The sequence below is a fragment of the Tachypleus tridentatus genome, chromosome 5 (genome assembly GCF_004210375.1).
Source record: "Tachypleus tridentatus isolate NWPU-2018 chromosome 5, ASM421037v1, whole genome shotgun sequence".
Lineage (NCBI taxonomy): Eukaryota > Metazoa > Arthropoda > Merostomata > Xiphosura > Limulidae > Tachypleus > Tachypleus tridentatus.
This window is the reverse complement of record NC_134829.1, coordinates 31973122-31994731: the sequence shown is the minus strand read 5'-3', so window position 1 is coordinate 31994731 and position 21610 is coordinate 31973122. Positions and strand designations below refer to the sequence as shown.

Here is a 21610-nt window from a genome sequence, read left to right as displayed (position 1 = left end):
AATTTGAATGTGAGTATCTACAATAGAAAAATAACATATTTTTAGTAAATTCATCATTGTTTGTGTACAAGATATGTGTCATCTTTAATAAACTCTTACCAGTTTTTGAGAGAAAGCTGTATATATGTCGTGCAAGTGAAAATTGCATCTCAATTTCCACAAATTGCATGAGTCTGGTGTAAAAGGGTTAATATTCTAATTTGATAGACAATTTTCACTTGTGTAAAGTTCAGACAAATGTAATTCTAAGTATATTTACAAGTGTATTTATCACTCTGTTCTAAGTAATTCTTGACATTAAAATTCTGTTATTGTTTTCAGAAGAACCAAAGATGTTACTTAAGGGTAAAGACATGTCTGAAGAAGAAATGGAGACAAGAACAAAAGAACTTATCGATGAGTTCCTTCACAACTGTGATTTTAAGGTACAGAAACAGTTCTTTCTATTAAAAGTTATGATATTGTGTATCTGTCAATAATTGTAAAGAATATCAAGATATACTTGGTAAAGCATTGTTTAATACAGTGAAGATTCTTTATGATGGAGAAAGTTTTCTAACCATTTGTAATAATCTGTAATGATCTACTGGCATGATGTGCCTAATTTAGTCTGTTTAATTTTTTTTTTTAATGAGAGAGGTACCTATTAACATTGTACTGTGATTTGGAAATGCACTTGGAACATCTTCAAGTAAACCTGACTAATTGTGGAAAACTTAAAGAATAACCTTGATAGCTTTAGTTGATAGTAAACAATACTGAATGTTTGTTATTGTTATGGTTCTAATTAATTATAGCTAATATTAAAACATTAGTAATAGGATTATTATATCTATTTTTAACACTTTTCTTTGTCTAGACTCTCAAAGATTTTCAAGAATTAGAAGTGTGTTTAAAATTACTATTTCAACCACACTAAGTTTGCCATATCCATTGGATGGAAAATGCATTCACACCATAACTGTTTGTGCCCTAATCATCCTGATGAGTTCAGGATTGAGCAAAAATGTTGTTGGTAATGGATACAATGAATGCACTGTGGTTGTAATGCTGTATTATACAATTTTGTAATTCTTGTGTTAAGAAGAAGATATGTGATCTGTCTAATACTAATACCATATAATAAATGTAATTAGATATTACATAATGAATAGATTCATGCAATGGCCAGTGAAAGAAGAAAGAAAATTATGGCTTCTTACAAGTGAATAAAATAAAAGTAATGAACTAACTGAAACACATATAAAGGCATGTTTTTCATGTAAATTTAAATATCAGTAATAATTCTTGTAGAATACAGTCCTAGTTAATAAATTATTTTGTATGTGAATTACATTGGTTTCTACAAGATACCAAACATTATATAAAAGTGTATTCCAGGAGAGCTTCACGTTTCAAAATTTCAAGTTTATAAAATTTGTCGATTACCAAGTTTTATCTGAATCATATTTTGTATTATTAGCTTATTGTTTATCATATTACAAATCAAAAAAATTAGGGTTGTGTTTTTCTTATAAAGAATGGAGCTTTTAGTTATTTACGTAGAACTACTGTTAAATAAAAAGGAAAATTGAAAATAAATAGTTTTTTTTAAATTAACTTCCTAAAAATTGAAGAAACACAACATTGTTTTTATTGTAATTGAATATTGGTTTCTTACTGCTTTTCCAAAAACATAATATTATTAATCAGTGTTTTCTAAAAATAATAATATTGTTAATGAGTGTTTTCTAAATTTAATAATATTGTTAATGAGTGTATTCTAAATTTAATAATATTCTTAATGAGTGTTTTCTAAAAATAATAATATTGTTAATGAGTGTTTTCTAAATTTAATAAAATTATTAATGAGTGTTTTCTAAAAATAATAAAATTATTAATGAGTGTTTTCTAAGTTTAATAAAATTATTAATGAGTGCTTTCTAAAAATAATAATATTGTTAATGAGTGTTTTCTAAGTTTAATAAAATTATTTATGAGTATTTTCTAAATTTAATAAAATTATTAATGAGTGTTTTCTAAAAATAATAATATTGTTAATGAGTGTTTTCTAAATTTAATGAAATTATTAATGATTGTTTTCTAAAAATAATGGTGTCAGTATATAGCTGTTTTAAAAAGTAATAATATTGGTTGCTTTCAAAAGTAACAGTGTTACTGACTGTTTTCAATATTTATTCTAATTGTATGTATGACAGTGTTGCTTTTATTTCATTCTGAAGTTACTTTGATCTGTTATAAATAAGCAATTTCAAAATAAACCTTTTTGTTCTCCAATTCTATTTAAAACACTCGGAAATGTCTCAGACAAATAATATAACTTATGCATAATGCATTTGCATTTTGAAAAGCTACGGTTTAAATGTTGTTTTTTTTAAGTATGGATATGCATATTTCCTCATATATTAAGTAGATAAAACTAGTGTCATTCTTGATTATGACAGATTGTATAGTTTGTTGTTAAAGTCAGTTTAACTTACTAAGTTAGAAACAGATGCCATCATTTCTCCTGAATGAAACTAAACAAAGCAGTGTTTTCTACATAAAGTTCTTAAATGTATTTGTTATTAATGCTTATTTAATAAATTCAGAGTAAAGTATCATATTAAGATAAATTTGTTGGTTATTCATTGTAATAAAAAATTACCTTTCATTGTAAAGATCATAAATGATCACGGGTATTAATTGATTTATAAGGTATTAGGTAAATAAAAATACTTTACTTTCCCTACTTTAGGAAGCAACACATTGTTTTGTTGAACTAACATCACCCACAACTGTCAGTTACTTTATTTCTGCTGCCATCAACCACGTGTTGGAGCGCTCAAGTCAAGCTCGTATCTTGGTTGGGCAGTTCCTTCATGATTTGGTCCAAAATAATGTTATACCTGGAGAGCTGTATATAAAGGGGTAAGGAATATGCTTCTCATCACATATTCAATAATCTTTATTATAAAAAAGTTAATTGCAAATGTTATTAATTTTGTAAATCATTTTTGCTTATTTACAGTTCACATGAATAAATTATGAAAATATGAAGAAAAGCTAAATACACTTCAGATTAATGTATGCATAATAATATTACACAGATTGATGAGAGACCAATGAGTTTTGGTGACCTAAATCAGAGGTGTTACCTATAATGATTTGTATGCCTTAATTTGCAAGATGTGTTATCTGTAAGAAGTTGTTATAGTATTTCCCACAATAGTCTGTGATTTTACATTAAAAGTTTATATCAGATTTCATTTAATAATGGGAATTATTCTAATATTATTATTATTATTATTATTATTATTCGAATATGCATTTTATGCACAATTATTACTTTATCGAGTTACAGTTGAAAAATTCAGGATTTGTGAACTGAATTTTTGTTATTGAGAACAAGCAGATGTCCATTAAGTAATTTTTCTAAACATTATTATGAACTAATATAAAACGTGCAGTCAACCCAGTCCCTTGCATCCCTCACTAGTGACTCCCTCGCTAGTACAGTGATATGTCTACGGATTTATAATGCTAAAATCAGGGGTTTGATTTTCCTCAATGGGCTCAGCAGATAACCCAATGTGGCTTTGCTATAAGAAAACACACACTCATCAGCATGTATATTCAATATGATGATTGTCTATCATTTACAACTATCTTTTGTCATTCTTTATGTTATTTCAGTAGTTAAAGATACATTTTGTTTGTTTTTAAGCAACAGAGATTGAATACAGTTTATCGTTGGCAAAAACATCTTTAGTTTTTCAGTACAGTGGTTGCATCCAGCATGTTAAGAGCACTCAGGTTTGCTAAGTAGCTTCTGGAAATTTTTCTATTAGATGTCACCTTTTCTTGTCATTTGACTGAGTGTAAGAAGAGACCACTATGGAAATGAACATTTTTTTTACAGTTTTCATTTGTATATACTCAAACCTATTCCTCTGTCTATGTATTCTTCTCCTATCTTCAAAACATTTCTTTAAATCAGTTGATGAAGAAGGTCGTGTTTTTGTTTGTTTTTTGTGAAATTCTCTCATGCAAAGAAATATTTTTGTTTTTATGAGTTGTTTGTTTCTCTCATATTGACCATACAGCACATTAGAAGACTGATGAATTAATATTGATATTAATATGAAAATTTAGAAATTGTAAAAAAGTATTAATTTTGTTAAATGCACTTTTTGAGAATAAGCATTTTGATATCTAAGTTTTTTCTATGATTAACTGTTCAGGAGATATAGAGTGTGATAGACATACATACAGCTATTATATGTATATATAATTTTTATTCTTAGAAAACTTTTTAAAGTGAAAATATAATTAAAGCATTCTTAAGCTGTTTGGTGAGACTAATTTTCTGAAACATAAAATATACAGTAAATATAGGCTTTTTGACAGATGTAGGTATGATCCTTGTTAATGCCTATGAGAATTGTTAACATCTTTTAGGACTAATTCTAAAGGAAAAGGATTTCAATAGGTACAGATAACACTATGTAACAAAATTTTTACTTTTTCTTGTTCCTGGGCAGAAAGTGTTATTTCCCAATTGCTTATGCCTAAAGTAAATGGAAAAGACCTATTTGTCTCTTCAAACTTTGCTTTTGTGACCTGAGTAATGAAAATTTTCAGAACATTTCAGGTAGATTTAGTGTTGAGTATCTGATAGAGAATTTTCTTGAACTTACAAGAATTTTCAAGAATGTTGTAGAACTTATGAGAAATTTCAAGAACCTTTTAGAATTTTCTAGAACTTTCCATAGTAACATATATACAGGGGCTCACCACTTCAGTTTAATTTTAGCTGCCTAAGTGAACACACAGACTGATCTGATTTCATTAGAGGTGCTAAAATGTGTGAAGTCTACAAGGCATATTTCAGCATGCCTGTCTGGGATCAATACAAACCCTGGGCATCTCATTTTACCTGCAAGCACTGCAGAAAAACTCTAGAAGGTGAGATGTACAATTTTTGCTTGCTTGAATAGTAAGATTTTATGTTATACAAATTTTAAACCGTTTAAAATTTGGTGCACCTCAAAGAGGAACACAACAGCATCAAGACCTTGCTAGAAACATTGAAGTATGATGAGTATGGCTGGAAGGTTATTGGAAACTTCAAAATGGTCACATTTGTCATGAGTCTTCAAGGATGCTTTACTAAGTTTCCCTGTTATCTTATGGGACAGCATAGACAATGCAGCACACTACAACAGGAAGCACTGGCCACAACAGACCAGGTTCTCTGTAGGGAGCTACAGTGTTCCCACCATTGCACATAAAATTGGATCTTATGAAACAATTCGTCACAGCACTTGATAAGGAGTCTGCAGCCCTCAAGTACCTTTGAGACTTCTTCCCTAAGCTGTCTGAGGCAAAGGTCAAAGCTGGTGTCTTTGTTGGACCACAAATAAAGAAGATCTTGGAGTGCACAGAATTCCAAAAGAAGCTCAGTGGGAAGGAAAAAAAGCTTTGTTGCAACAGTTCAGGGCTTCATGGGCAATCACAAGGCTGAAAATTATGTGGGACTGGTTGAGGCTCTGGTGAAGAACTATGGCAGAATGGGCTGCAGGATCTCCCTATCCTCGATGCTCATCTTGATAAATTCACGAACATGGGAGCATACTCAGAGGATGCACTGGACTTTGAATGTCAAGGTATAACAAAAACATGATGGGAGACTATATTTTGGGGCTGTTACATGAAAGTGATTTATATTAGAGTCATAAATTTCAAAAAACTACTCACTTTAGAACATTTTTGTATAACTTTGGTATAAATACATGTAAATCTTGATTCATATGTTGTTTTATTTGGACCTTATGTAAATGAAAATGTGCAAATTTGCACGCTTTTATGTAGAAAATAAGTTAATTTCTAAATTTCATTATCCAGGTCACAAAAGGACAGTTTGAAGGGAATAATGGCCATTTTCTGTACTTTTACAACATAAGCAATTAAGAAATAAAACTTACTATCAAGGAACAAAATTTGTGTCATATAGTGTTATTCAACAATCAGTTGGTTAGCTACAGATTTTGGATCACTAGTTGAGAAATAAGTTGTTGTTTTTTAAGTTATTTTCAGTGTGTTATAATGTTTCTCTACAGAATTCCCAGATGATATATATATATATATAGTACAGATGCTATTATCAGAACATTTGTTATGTAAGCCTACTTCCTACATAGTGAACCACCTAACACATTCATGCTGGGTGCATGTAATAATTTACACAGAACAAGAACACAATTATGACTGCAATAATTGATTACTACCATACAGATCAGAATTTGGAATATTATTAAAGTAAATTTCTTTTAAGTCAGATACTTTGTAATTTTCAGATGAATTGTTTTCAGTGGTGAGTGCTATGAATAACAATATATGAAACAGCATACAACTACCTTACAAATATTTGTATTAGTAACACTATACTTAGTTGCCTCAACTCTTGATGATTTAATAAAGAAAGGGGATGTGTGTAATTTTTCAGGCTCAAGTCGATATTAGAAAATGCAGATGATTATGCCATAGATATCCCAAGAATATGGGAGTATTTGGGAGAACTTATAGGTCCAATGATTCAAGATGGCAGTATTCCATTAAGCCTCCTTAAAGAAGCAGTTGAACCTTGTGTTGCTAGTGGAACAGCTGGTAAACTTCTGACAGCTGTATTACATGCTGCTGCAGGGAAATTAGTAAGTAAACTTTATAATGAAGATATAAGTAACTTATTGATTTGAACGAAGTTATAGCTTGTGTGAAGATAACGGCATTATATGTCACTTTGATTATGTGTTTTGTATAATATCACCACAAAAAAAATAATAGAATGTCTAACTTTACTGTACATACAGTTGTTTTTGCATGCTAACTCTTAACACCTATTGATCAACATAGCATATTAGAACTTTCCAGATAGGTTACAGGTCAAAGGACACGTTGTCTCATTTGTTAACTCACATTCAACATTTTTTTGAACTATTGTTTTATGAATTTATGTCAATAAGTTTGGAATCAAATTGTAGATTATAATTCAAACTTTAATATATATATGAGGTTATTTCTTAATTTAAAAGTAAATATTAGAATAACATATCCAAATATAGATTTTAGTGAGTCACATGGTATGTAGAATGCATCACTGTTTAAAATTAGATGTTTGTGATATCAAAATATCTAAGTCTATAGTTTCATACAAATTATGAACTCATATTAATGACATTATCATGCTGGAATGTATAATAAAGATCTTCTGTCTTTTCTTATATATGTAAAAAACGGCTGGTATGGGTAGAGAAAGCACTACATTGAGGAGCAAATGACGTTTCAACCTTCTTCAGTCATCGTCAGGTTCACAAAGAAAGAAAGAGGTAACTGACTGATAGCTAACCATATGTTTGAAGGCAGCTGTATAATTGAGTGTAGGAATGTAGAGGGCATGCATAGTTGTTTGATTATATTTATTAATATAGGTATAAAAGTTTTCCTTTGTATTGGTTTATTTTGGGGTTGAGTTGTTGTGTAAGTAAGTCTTCTTTAATTTCTTACTTTGTGAGCCTGATGATGACCGAAGAAGGTTGAAACATTGTTTGCTCCTCTACATAGTGCTTTCTTTACCCATACCAGTCATTTTTTACATATATAATTTTCTCTACAAGTGGGTTTTCTTGTCATCATGGACTTCTGTCTTTTCCATTTGTTAAGAGATTTCTCATGTACTGAATCAAACACTGTGGCCCTGCTTACCTCTCTCCATTTTTGGAAATGGTCCATTATGTACACTTGCATTGATATATGACATGAATAACCAATCAAAAGCTGAGAATGTTCCCTTAGTAGCTTTCTAAGCTGTTTTTAATTGTACCAGTATCATATGTTTCTTTTAAGACAGACTTTCATGCTGGTAAGTTGAGTCCTTAGCCTGTTTGAAATTTCATATTTTTTAGACCCAACAATAGCTTAGTTACTAAACTTGATAAATTATAGGAGAATCCTATGATATCAGTATAGTAATTTATGATTTTTGCTTATTTCAAAGGTGTCTATAAAACCTAAAAAATATATTTCAGTTCAGATCTTCCAGGTGCAAAAGTATATAAGGCTTAGCAACCTACAACAAGCAGCAAATGAGTACGAAGTTTTAAAATTTATTTTAAATAATGACAGTGTATATACATATATTATGAATAAATAAATGACATGTTATATTTTACAAAATAGTAGTACACTAAAACAGCCAAGAGAGGTCATTTCATAAAGAGTGAAAGTCAGTTTTATATTATTGGATAAAGTAACATCAGTGAATGTGTGCTGCACCAGTGTACCTTCTGTATTGTTAGTCAGGCACAGTTGGAAGGTCAATATACATATAAATATATAACATTATGAGATTTAAGTTATATAACTTATAGTCATTCTAGAATTAAAAAAACGTTTTTTCCCTAATTTTTATAGTGATTACGATATCCACCAAATCAACAGAACCCATACAGAAATTTGTTAGTGTAAATAGCTAAGTATGTATAAAAGAAATAAAGGCATGAGAAAAACATTGTTTAACAAACATTAAGACTTGGAAACATTGCAATGTTTAGTGATTATCTGCCAAATTTTGTGAACACAAGCTTACTAATTTAAAAGTTATAGCATGAAATGGTTACGTGGTCAGTCCCTGAAACCAAGTCTGTGCTGAAAAGTTGTAAGAGTGTTCATTATATTCACAGTGAGTGATTTGACTATTGAGATGTTTTGCTCGTTAGAAAGAACTAGTTTGTTACAAATGTGTTTGGATGAGTGAGGTTTCATTGTACTTGGCTAGAATTAATCAGCTTCAGATTTCCTGTTGTTTCAAAATACTGGCCTGTGATGAGTTATCACTTGGGAAACTTAATAAAAAAGAAATCTGCTGATTAGATTTATCCATATTTGTCTGATATATTTTATTATTAGTTTTTGTAATTCATAACTGTTGCTAGAAGTGGTGGTTATATTTAATTAATGTATTTTTCTCTGGCTATTTGTACTTGTTGGGTCATGTATTTGTTCAGATTTTTCATTTGGAATATATTCATTCTTGACAGATAAAATATTGTGTAATCCAAGGACATTTGTCAAATAAACAAGAGGAATAGTAAATATAGTTAGTGTGTTTGTTAATAAAACAGTACATCTTAAAGTGTGTGCAGTTTTGTAGTAGCATACATAAATGAATTTCAGCATGAGATATTCGTCTTTAAAATGGAAAAAAGAAAATGGCTTGCAATGCATATTTCAGCAGCTGTCATATTTTGTGCTTTTTGCATCAAAAATAGAAAATTGTAACATCATTGACAAAGTTGAGCTAGGTTGGCGGTTTCTGTGGTTTTAGATACTGAATACACTAACATGCAAAAAAGCTTAGAGAACATTTTTGTGTGTATATATATATACACACACACATGTTTGTATGTATGTGTGTGTGTGTGTGTGTGTATGGAGAAAATGCCCACTGTGCTTGAAAAACTGTTGGAAAGCAGTGCTTATTACATTATTTATTTAATCAGTAATGTTTTTTTTCTTAGTGTTCTATCAAAACTGGAGAGTTGTGGAAGAAGTCTGGCCTTCAATGGACAGAGTGCCTGTCACCTAAACAGAATGTAGAAAAGTTTATAGAAGAAAATGTATGTTAATCTTACATTAAGTGTATTAAAATTAATCAATAAATTATTTTTTGGAATAATTCAAGTGTTTTTGTTTTTCTAAATTCTTGTTTGATTTTTTGACAGAGCACAGTAATTTTGTGGTAATATATACTTTTATATATTAAGGGATAATTTGTGATCTGAAATTTCATTGCATATCATTGCAACAAACATCTTATGTGACTCATTCAAACCACTTGTAAAACTATATAGCATGCAAACTGTGTTGATAATTGAAAAGAAATAATTATCAAAGTAGAAGTTTTTATATGGAACTTCTGAACTGAATAAAGTCCATTAAATATATCTTCTTTTAAGTTGAATCATTCACTGCAAAAGCTTGACAAAACTTAACAAAATATTTTTTAAAGATTTGTATTTTCAGTGTTATCAATTTACATAATAACCCATTTCTTTTCCTGTTGTCAGTTGTAATAATTAAAACATGATTTGATTTTTTCAGAACTTACAGTTCACAGTAAGTGAAACAGAACCACTTCCTGATGCTCAACTTTCTACAGAACAGATTAAGCAAAAACTAGACTTCTTATTACAAAAGCAAAAAGCTTGTAATAAAGAAATCTTTGATTGGATTGAGGTAAAAATTAAGTTTTATTATTATTATGCATGCATGCTTTCCTTCTGCTTATTATTGTTTGTATCTATGGGGTGATAGTTTTAATTATGTAGCATATTGAATATGTTTGCTACTTTAATAAATAGAGTGTATTAGTATATTTTATCAAACTGTGCATGTATTAGTATCTTATTCTTACATCTGTACAACTCTTAAGTGACTGTAAGTATTTATTTAAAAAATGCTACTACAGTATTAAATTTATATTTGTACATTATATCTTGGTTTTATTTCAGAAGTGGATAAGTAATCTGTTTTGAAGTGAGCCTCAGTTACAAAATGGTCTTATCTCATCCCACCCAAAGACATCTTCATTCTGGTTTGACCTCTAAGCACTGCTAGAAAGCTTTTTGTTAAGAGTGCACCAGTCTTTTATGCCATTTCATTTTTGCACCATTTCAAAAATAATTTGCTGATCATGTGACTACCCTCCATAAATCATACTGCACTGTCTATGCTAGTGCAGCTAGCTCCCTCTACTATTCTAAAGTTATCCTCACTTTCTCAATTGGTATTCACATGTATAAATATGTTTTTAATTATTTTCCATGTGACTGCAAAATTCTGATTGTGTTTGGATTTCATTGTTTCTATTTATCTGATTTAGAAGTATATCTGTTTCCTGAATTCTAATTTGTTTGTATAAATTCAAGGTTCAATGTGATGAGTGATTAAATTCCTGTGATAGTAGACAATGGTTCTTACACATGTCCCCATATTGCAAGGTTGAGTATAACTACTAAATGTGACACTTTACACATGTTACTGTGTCTCCATGTAATTTGTTGAGCCAGGTATTGTTCCTTTTTCAGCATGTATTCCTCACTCCCAGTAGGTATATCCATATTTTGTGAGTATATGTGAGATTGTATATATGGATCTAATTTCTGCACTCAGTAATTTAGATTTTTATGTCTTGCTCAATATTTGACATGTTAGATTTTTATAATTCTTTTATCTAAGTTGCTTTAGCTTAAATTAAAAACATGTATGGGTTTTGCATGGTTATTACTGTTTAGCTAATTCTGTGGGTGTTTTGATTCATTATTTTTAGTTATTTTCACTGCTTTATGTTATTTAAGCTGTAGAATCCTTTTCTTTACTACTAGTCACATCAAGTTAGGAATTAGATCTGAGTAAAAATTTAAAAAACTGGGTACCTTTTTATTCTCAGGTTCTTCAGGGTAGGTTTTGCTTTCCTGTCCTTTGTCTCATTGGTTCTTTGGGTGGACTTATATCTTTGATATTTACAGGTCTTTTATCTTCCAACTCCTTTAGTGGTTTTGTACTGTAGATGTTGCTTATTGTTTTGTGTCTTAGGTCAAATTTTATAGTTTTGCAGATTTGTTATTTTTACATACTTTGTGAACTGTAACTTTTTAGATTTTGTTAGCAATGAGTACTTTCTGTAAGCACATTTAGTTTATCTGTCTTTTTGCCTACACTTCCTGACCATTCTGTGGATTCTACGGTTTCTATGTGAAGGATTTTGCCTTCAGTTTTGCTCTCCTGTCTATCCACTTCCGAGATCTTCCCTTCTCCTTGGGATCATATCTCATCCAGTTATCTTGCCTAGTCTGTTTAAGACCTCCTCCATTCAACCACAATTTTTATTCCCATCTATCAAAAATGTGGGAGATTGGAGACCAATTTTAGATCTGTCCTGGCAGTATAACTATCTGGAAACATCTTGCTTCACTGTAAAATCCAACCTCTCACTTTGGTGGGTTTATTGCCCAGGACTTTGGGTGACCAAATTTGATGTGATGAATGCCTGTCTTCATATTCCAGTTGCCCCAGTGTCACAATGTTTTCTTGGTTTTTTCACAATGGTTCTATCTTCCAATTTTGGGAACTACCATTCAGTCTTTATTCAGCTTTGTATATGTTATGTAGATGACCAACTGCTGCTAAGCATCAAGTGAGTGAATTCCTTTACTATCTCCCCTACACAGTACCTTATTCATTTGGACTTTTTTTTTTTTCAATTCCCATCACAGTCAAACCCAGCTTTCTCTACTTTGGCTTTAGAACATGAAGTGGGTGTCAAAGGTCCTACTTTTTCTTCCTTTCTCTGCAGAGAGGCTCTTTATTGTTTTTGAGATGTGGACTTCCTTGTAACTCTCATTCCACTGGGTTTTGTGGCACATATATTTCCTTCTTTAGATGCCTCTCAACCAGTGGGAACTTCTTCCATGATCCCTTGACCCAACCCAACACACTTCCACCTGGGATCACAGCCAACCTTGTTTCTTGGTGACTCAGCAGGGACTTGAACACAATGAGAGTTCCCATTCTGCCTCATCTCAAGTATGATCTGTTCACAGATGTTTCCTTGATGGGTTGGAGTCAGTTAAGGATGTTACTCTCCATATCAATGTCTTAGAACCTTTTACGTTTCCTCAGATTCTGTACCATTTTTTCCTGCTCCTAAAGGCAGATGGTTATTATTTATTTTGACAATTCCACTGTAATCAGTTATATCACCATGTAAGGGGGATCCAAGCTCAGATATCTTTGTTCTGTAGAAGGTCAATGGCCATGATATGGTGGTTTTGGTGTGTCATGTTACAAAAGCAATGAATCTTGTGGCCAGTTACTTATCCTGTATCAACTGAGAACACTGCAAATACATGCATTTTCAATTCACTGGAAAAATTAAACTTCCTTCCTTTTGGTCTTCAGTTCTTCACTCCTCAGCTGTGTGGTGGACACGTTTTGCCAGTATTGGAGTGTTCTTCACCTGTATACCTACCCTTTGATCAGACTTCTCTCAGGAGTCATTTCCCTTATCCAGACCACTCTTGTGTTTTACTAGTTGCTACACAGTGGCTGGCTCAGATGTGGTTCCTTCTGCTGTGGCCCTTCATGGAACAACAACCTCTGTTTTGATCATTACCCCAACAGATGTGATTGAATATTTCATCCCAACATTACTAAACTCCATTGCTAAGCATGGCTTTTGCTCAAACCCTTTGCCTTTTCTCCTTGTCTATGTACCATGTAACAAACATATTTACAGTTATACATTTATTTTAATATCTAAATTTGTTTCAGTTTAATGTATTTTGTTAAATTTCTGTAAGATTTTCAAGAGTAAGTATGTTTTACCAAAATACCAGTATATTTTTGAATATTGTTGAACAATCAAGAATCGTGCCTTAGAGTATATAAACTGATGAGTTGAGACACAGTAACAGAATATTGTTTGGTCGCTGCAGTCAGTATACTACAAGTCTCGGAAACTATAATTGTGATAAACACTTATTAATAGTTGATGAAGAACATTTACAGATTTTGAACATTACGAACTGCTGAACTTCAGAGAATGAACTTTGTACATTAGTATTTCTACAAATTCATTGTATAACTTCAGCAGAAAAACCTGTCATGTGAAGAATGGAGCTAGCTAGCATTCCCATCGAGCGAAGTATATTATATATCAAAATAAAAATAATTTACGTCTGGTGGACCTCAAGCATTGATAAAATATGCAGTTCCAGACTAGATAGAGGACTAAATATTGTTTGTGAGTTTGTAAAATTGTTGTATGTAATTAATGATTTATATTAACTATTTGTAACAACCATTATTGTAAATTGTATTGTTTTTTTTTCTTGTGTATTAAAATATAATTTTGTTATGAAAAAAACTCATATCAGTCTTGTTGACATATAAATTTGATACATAAGGACTTTTAATTCACTTATAAATTAAAGTTTTCAGCTGTATGAAATCATAATACATGACATAATAAATCAGAGACTTGTCCAAGATAAATTATAATGCGTAACAACCAGGGGTGTTTTGTCTTATTTTGTCTTTGGTCCAATTGCTGTAGCTTTTGTCCATCCCGCGTTTTGTTCTTCACCTGTTTGTTTGATCAGGATTAAAGCCGTTTCAACTGTTCCATGTTGAACACTTTCCATTCTCTTGCTTCTAGAAAACTTTCTCTTCCATGGTTATTTTCCTTCTTTTTGTTTGGTCCATCTGCCATGTTCATTTGTTCTGCTGGATTGGAATCACAATGTTGTGCTTCATGCACTTTCTGTTCTACCTTTGAACTAATTGCAATGTATTCCTTGTACTCTCTTTCCCTCATGACTTACTTCCTTCCCCACCTGGCATGCAGTTGTCTTTGTTCTAATATTTATGTCATTAATATTTCTTACATACTGTACCATTAATTATATGTTTTCCTTATATGGATTGCATATTCCTTCCCAGGATGTCAGCTTCCCAGGAAGGTTTTTTAGACTTTTCTTCTATTTCCTTGCCTTCCATTCCCTACCATTCCATTCCATTCCTACTCCCAGTTAGATCTAGATCAACTACTTTGTCCAGCTCATTACCTGCTGTATAATATGGCTTGTACTGCCTCCTTTTATGGTTCTTGTTCCTATCTGTTTGCTCTGCAGAATTCCTCTGTTTCCCATGATCTATCACCTATTATACTCACTGGTTGACTTTGTCAACTCATATGATTGGCATTTCCTCTATTTCCTATAATCTATTATACTCCCTGGTTGACTTTGTTAGCTCATATGATTGGTGTATTTTGACTTTTCCATGTAAGGGCACTGTCTACATAATGCTTTTTTGTACCAAATTAGTCATCTAACTATAATTTTAGCTACTGAAAATTGCTGTCCTTTGGAGGAGATAATTCAGGATGGTATGTGGCCAACTCCCAATGCATTTGTTGCACACTATCTGCATAACTTGTGTTTTCCTAAAATGTGCATCATCTTCCTTCTATGGCAAATTTCACACTTGCCTGTTTGCCTTCAACCAGGGAAAATCAACATTTTTACCATATTTTGTTAATATACATTATTTTTAAAGTCTCACCTTGTGGCAGGAGTGCTTTATAATGCATGGATATTATTATATTAGCACTAAATCTGTACATTTCTATAATGCACACTGTTGAAATGGGATGTTTCTGTAAGACCACTGGTTGCTTATCCAATGGTGTGTGTGTGTGTTTCATGTATTAAGGACCATCACTCATTGGTTTCATGAGTAAAGCAGATGGAGATTTATGCCCATCTTTACTGACCCTTGATTCCTCCAGTCACACTCTCTTCAGCATGTCATTCCTTTGGACTCCACAACACATGTTCCCCCCCTCTCATTTGTAGTGGAGCACAGTGGTCCTTACCACTTCTAATACTCAGTTGATGGAGTAGGGGACTGAGGAGATTTCCTCCCAAGTGAATTTTGTATAAAAAACAAAATTGAACTTTAAAAACCACATGTATCCATTCAATGAAAAGAGGGTTATCATTGCTATACCAGGCAATGATTATGAAATAACAAATTATTCAGAATACAATGTGCTTCCACTAGGTTTGTTTTCCTTCCAGGATAAATTGTACTTGTTATAATATGTTGTAACCCAAAATGATTTCCCTTGATGTTTTTGCCCAGGCCAACTCTACTTGGGCTAATCCTATGTATCCATGGTTCTTCCCCCTGGGTGTTACCTGATCAGACTACACTTATTGATCTACATGTCTTATGCAAAGTGCTTCTACTGGATGTTTTTGCCTGGATTATTTGCACTTTTCATAAGTCATAGCTAATTATTTAATTTTCCTTTGGCACCATGCTATGGTTTGCTATATTTATATTTAGTTCTGCAGCTTGCCACATATGTGAGACAAGTGTGGCATTATGTTGAGACTGGTTATGAGAAACCTCATGGTCACATACACAACTATTTTTTGTTCTCATAAGCACTTTCCCTGGACCTATTATTGCCCAGGAGGACTGTAGTTGTTAATCACAATGCCTCATACAATATATTTTGCTCAGATGGATTGCACTTGACATTGTCTGATGTAACCCAAAGTACCACCCTTGATCCATACTTATACATGCCCATTGCCACTTACACACTAGATATTCCATGTTTATCCATGATGCTGTCTCAAGTCATAGTTATACAGCATTTTATCACTGATTTGGTCTCTATATATCTTTCTTGAAAGCATTGGTTCCTACCAATTCTATTCTGTCCTCTTTGTGTTACTGTGTTAATATCTTGGCAAAGAGCTTACCTGTTTCAGAAGTAGCACTACATCCCACAGTGTACTTCTTGTTCGTATTCTTACACTTGTTTTTTTTTCAGTGCAGTCATGTTTCACTTGATTGCATATTGTTGAGCCTTCATTGGCCCCTCCACCATTGAAATGTTGGATTCTAGCTGTTGGATTTTAACATCTTATTACACCTCATTGCCACTATTATGCCAGTATTTCTGGTTTCTACCTATCAGTTCTCAAAAATGAGGATCGTTCTAGTATAGTATGGATGGTGCAGTGAAATTGGTGGAGGACAGTCACATGATTAGCACCTTTTTTTGAAATGTCATGAGACTGGAGTGTAAAAGACTGGTGTACTTGTAACAAAAAAATGTTACCAATACTTAGAGGGCAAACCAGGATAAAGATAGCTTTGGGTGAGGTGAGGTAAGTGCTCATAAGAGCACAAAAAGTTAAGAAAATGTTAACTTTTTGGCTTGAATTTAGTGGGAATTAAAAGCATGACTTGAAGTTCACGTATTCTTTTTTTAGAAGATATTAGCTTATAATAAAACAGGAAAGGATAAATTTTCTAGACAAAAAAGTCATTTTAAATCAATTTTTAGCCATACAAAACTATAGGATTAATGTTTTTAGTAGACTGCTTTTCAGTGTACTGCTTATCACTTGTTTATTTATTTTGAATCAAGTACTCACCTGAAGCAATTACAAAGTTTTGACAATTTTTATTAAGAAATATTTGTTATCTTATGTTCTATTGCTATTATTATTGCTGTCACTGTTTTATTTCTGTCAGTAAATGGATTATATGTCTTTAAATTGTTATATTTCATGATGAGAACTTACATCTTAAATCAACAATTCAATTCCACATTAAATTTGACAAAATTAAATTATGTTACAGTTCTCGCTCTCTCTTGCTAAAAGGAGGAATGCATTTATTACAAAATAAATATAATAACAGTTTCTAGTGAGAACTTTTTAAAAGGGTTTTAGATAAGGAGAGAACAACGTTTCGACCTTTCTAGGTCATTTTCAGGTTAAGACCTTAACTTTTTTGGCAAAAAATATAATATTGTAATACTTTTGACATGATAGAGAGTACAGACATTTCAAAATTTTTAAAATTTCACCTTCAGTATAAACACTTCAAAAATAACTAACAACATTTCTAGTTGAAGTTTTTCACTCATAGCCTAAAATTTGTTATTAAATGAGAGAAGTGGAAATAAAAAAACTGTTATTATATAACGAGTGTTGTAAATTTAACCGTCATGAACAAATAGTTGTCAACAAAGACAACCTGTCAGCTTACATCTTATGATTGTCACTCATTACCTATACAGTGGTCAGTTTAAGATGGGATACTTTAATTAACATTTCTGTTACAAGTTATTTCGGGGATAGCTAACATTCTGTTTGTAAGAAATAATCAGGATTGTAAACACAGGTTTGTGATGTATATTGTAAACACAGTTTTGTGATGTTTATTGTAAACACAGTTTTGTGATGTATATTGTTTTATGTATTTGTGTTGTTATTTTTCTCCTTCAGATCTGAAAATTATTGATAACTGGTTCACGATTTTACTTGTATACCTCACATCCTGAAGTGATTGGTACATATGTCAACAATCTTGACAACAAATACAATTATTCAAAACAATTAATGCCTTAAATATCATGTAAATATAGGTTTATGTTATTAACACAGGACAACTAAAAGGCTGAAAATCACAATTAAATTATGTAGAAATTATTAATAAAGTTTTCCTGTTTTCTAAAAGTGATTATTTGGTCCTGTTAAAGGAGGTATGCTGTATTTGTGTGAATTTTTTTCTTGTTACAGATTCATGTGGAAAAAGAAAGATGCAAAAGTTCTCAGTTCATCCGTGCCTTGACTACTGCTCTTGTAGAGAGTGCAATAGAAGGTGAGTTTTGTTGGTAAAACGTAACACAAATTGATAACATTATTTGGTGTAGTAACATTAAGAAAGTAGCATTGAATACAAATGTTTAATACATAACTATAAAAAGTAATTATATGTACAAATTGTACATGAAGAAAATGAACTTCATGTATCAGATAGATTTAATGTTGTGTTTGTTTTAAAACGTTGTTATATAAGAAATTGTTTTCTAAAAACTTTAAAATTGTATGAATTTAACAGTTTAATGCCAAAAACAGTAAAACAAAAAAAGGATTTTTTTATGTTAATATCAGAAATTTAAACACCTCCATTAGACAATTATCAATAACTAATGTGGATACAAAAATTCTAGCAGACACACATAGAGGAAGTGGAAAAGACAACCGAATCTGGAAGAGAAAGGCTATGAACTAACTACTCCCTTTTGTAATTTGTACTTTCATAGAATTGTTGTACTCTTCTATATAATTATGTTCTTGTTTTTTTGCAGATTATTTGATATGAAAATCTACTGGAAGTGATACCTTTTGTTACAGTGAAATAATATGTAATTTGTTATTAGACAGTTAATGTCAGCTGTTTTTCTTATGTCACATCATAAAAGCAGCTTAAATATTTCACTAAGGAACAGAACATGAAAGAGGATTAGATTTTGTTTATTTTATCTCTACTAGATTTTTCTTTCAGTTATTTCCTTAACTTTCATACAATTTTTTAAGTACAACAAAAAGTTGTAGAATAGAGTTATTTTAATATATATATAAACCTGAAAATAACTTCTAATTTATATAACTCCAATTTTATTGATTTTGAAACAACTTGGTTTTTTGATTCTTTTACTCCTTGCAGAAAACAAAAAATGTGTTATTGTACAGTGATCATATATTTGAACTTAATTCATTTTATGTATAGGCACTTAATAACTTTTTTGTGCTGGAAATATTCTCATTGTTATTTTTGATGAAATATAAATGCATAAATGACTTTTTGAAAAAAACAACAAAAACTTCATAGAATGTTTTGAGGTAACCAAGTTTTGTTTTTATTCTAGGAGAGGGAAACAATTGTAGATTTAATAGTTCTGCTGTCTCGGACAGATTGTCAATACTTAAGAAATATTTGGATAATAAAGAAAACTTAGAACTTGAAGCTCTCTATGGACTACAGGCCTTGGTTAATAGACTTCAGCATCCTAAAAGTATGAGTGTTTGGAAATCATTAGTTGGTATAATGTGTCTGTAAATGTTTTTCTAAGATTATATGTTACTTCATTAGTGGTTTTTTGGTGAATTTCTGAAAGGCTCGTACTTGTAAAGTGAATAACATTCATGTTTAGTGCTTTTATATTTGGTCTCAGCATTTACTTTATAAATTATTTTATTTTATTTTATACTCAAGTGTAAACAGTGCATTAAAGACAAAACCTTAATTATTTTAAAATATATTAATGTGTTATGTCTAACCCAGTAAAATACACGAAGTTTGTCATTGTATGTAAAATTATTAGCACTTGTTGATGAGAAAGATATGAACATAAGATCAATAACATTATTATCTGTTAGGTAAATAACACAAGTTTTATTTACTGGACTTCTTCATTAATTATCTCTTACTACAGGATTTTATGTATGTTACAATTTATAGTTTAAATCAGAATGTAACGGGGGTTATTTATTTTGAATAGGATTGCTGCTGGACGTGTTCAATATCTTCTATGACTTAGATATAATCTCTGATGAAGCTTATATCAGGTGGGAACAGAGCTCAGACCCTGCAGAACAGGAAGGGAGGGGGGTCGCACTGAAATCTGTCGTTTCATTTTTCACATGGTTAAAAGAAGTAGAAGATGAATCTGCTGATTCCGACTAACTCGTTGATGTTTAACATTAAATATGGTTGTAGTAGTCATCAAGGAAGATGTCTTGGAGTATATGCTGGAAAACCGTTAGTTTGCTATTAGCAAAAACAGACTGATAGAAACAAAGTGTTTAAATTTGAAGCTCATGAAATTTGTATGTGTGTTTTATAATTCAAGTTATTCCTATGAATTAGAATTTACGTTGGATAATGAATACAAATTTATATATTTGTTTATGGCACTCAGTTATATCTAGTTATTTCTCTAACTCTGTTTTATCACGTCTTGTAAACTGAGTTAAAAATAAGAACAAATTATCAGTAAATGTGTAAATACTGTTTGTTTGAAGTTAAGCACAAAGCTACATGGGCTATCTGTGCTTTGTCCACCATGGGTATTTAAACCCAGATTCTAGCATTTTAAGTTTGCAGACATACCGCTATGCTACTGAAGAAGGGGTGGGGCATAATTGCTGTTCTACTTCAATAACTACATAGCTTTAATTAATTAAGTAAAATAAAACAATTAACAGGTAAATAAATACTTTTTGTCATGTTCGTTGACAACACGAAAGTTAAGTATGTTTTTTTTAACTTTGTACTGTACATGTGTTTAACAATGGTGAAACATTTCACCTTTAGTATTTATAGAATGTTGTATGCTGGTAGTGTTGTGAACTTCGTCCTGAACATTTTTTGTAGAATGTTTTACATACATACAATTTAAACCCATCGTATTTTTAATACAGAAAGCCTTATCTGAAGTCTTATGCTATTAGTTGTCAGTTTACCTGAAGTGCTACCTAAACTAGTAATTTTCTTTTTCTTGTATCCCTAACATGTTGTAAATGTATTATTTTTGAATTACTGGTAAAACCTGTTGTATATTAAATAAGTGACCAAACCATTCCCTTATAAATTACAAATATTAGAAGTGTAAATATTTTAACTCTATTTAACAGTGTTATGTTTGCTTGATAAAATTAAATACTGAAAGAAAAGGATTGGTTTTTGAGAGGTCTGCTTAATAAACTTCAGCTAATGTTAAAAAAAAAAGAATTGTTATGTACTAGAAAACATTTTTATAAAATATTTTGTGAGTAGTTCAAAAGGAAAAACTTGCTTTCCTAGAAAACTAGTTAAATCTTGTTGATTTTAAATAAACTTATGTTTATATCATAAAGGTTAAACTGTGATTGCAAACTGATACCAAAACGTCATATTTTAACAAGCTAATATGATTAACCAAAAGTAATATAGTGTTCATATTGTCTGTGATGATGAGAAACCCACTTGAAGTAAAAATGTATTTTTAGATGTCTGGTGTGGGTGTTAAAACTTTAAGTAGAATAAAGTACATAACTATGTTTGGATCTCCATAGGTCGAGACCTGAAGACGACCTAAGAAGGTCAGAACTTTGTTCTGTACTTTATTTTAATAAAGTTTTAACACCCACAC

The 21610-nt window shown here is 31.1% G+C and overlaps 1 protein-coding gene across 8 annotated transcripts in view; it reads left to right on the top strand.

The window, feature by feature from the left end:
- Positions 1-21334, top strand: part of LOC143250855 (eukaryotic translation initiation factor 4 gamma 3-like) — a 153876-nt gene extending 132542 nt beyond the window's left edge. For all 8 annotated transcript variants that reach the window (XM_076501966.1, XM_076501961.1, XM_076501960.1 and 5 more), the window contains 8 exons: positions 322-425; positions 2738-2910; positions 6488-6692; positions 9558-9656; positions 10141-10275; positions 18213-18294; positions 19346-19492; positions 19979-21334. In XM_076501966.1, coding sequence (XP_076358081.1) covers positions 322-425; positions 2738-2910; positions 6488-6692; positions 9558-9656; positions 10141-10275; positions 18213-18294; positions 19346-19492; positions 19979-20163 — 1130 coding nt within the window. In that variant the 3' untranslated portion in view covers positions 20164-21334. The remainder of the gene's footprint in view (positions 1-321; positions 426-2737; positions 2911-6487; positions 6693-9557; positions 9657-10140; positions 10276-18212; positions 18295-19345; positions 19493-19978) is intronic.
- The last annotated feature ends 276 nt before the right edge of the window (positions 21335-21610 follow it).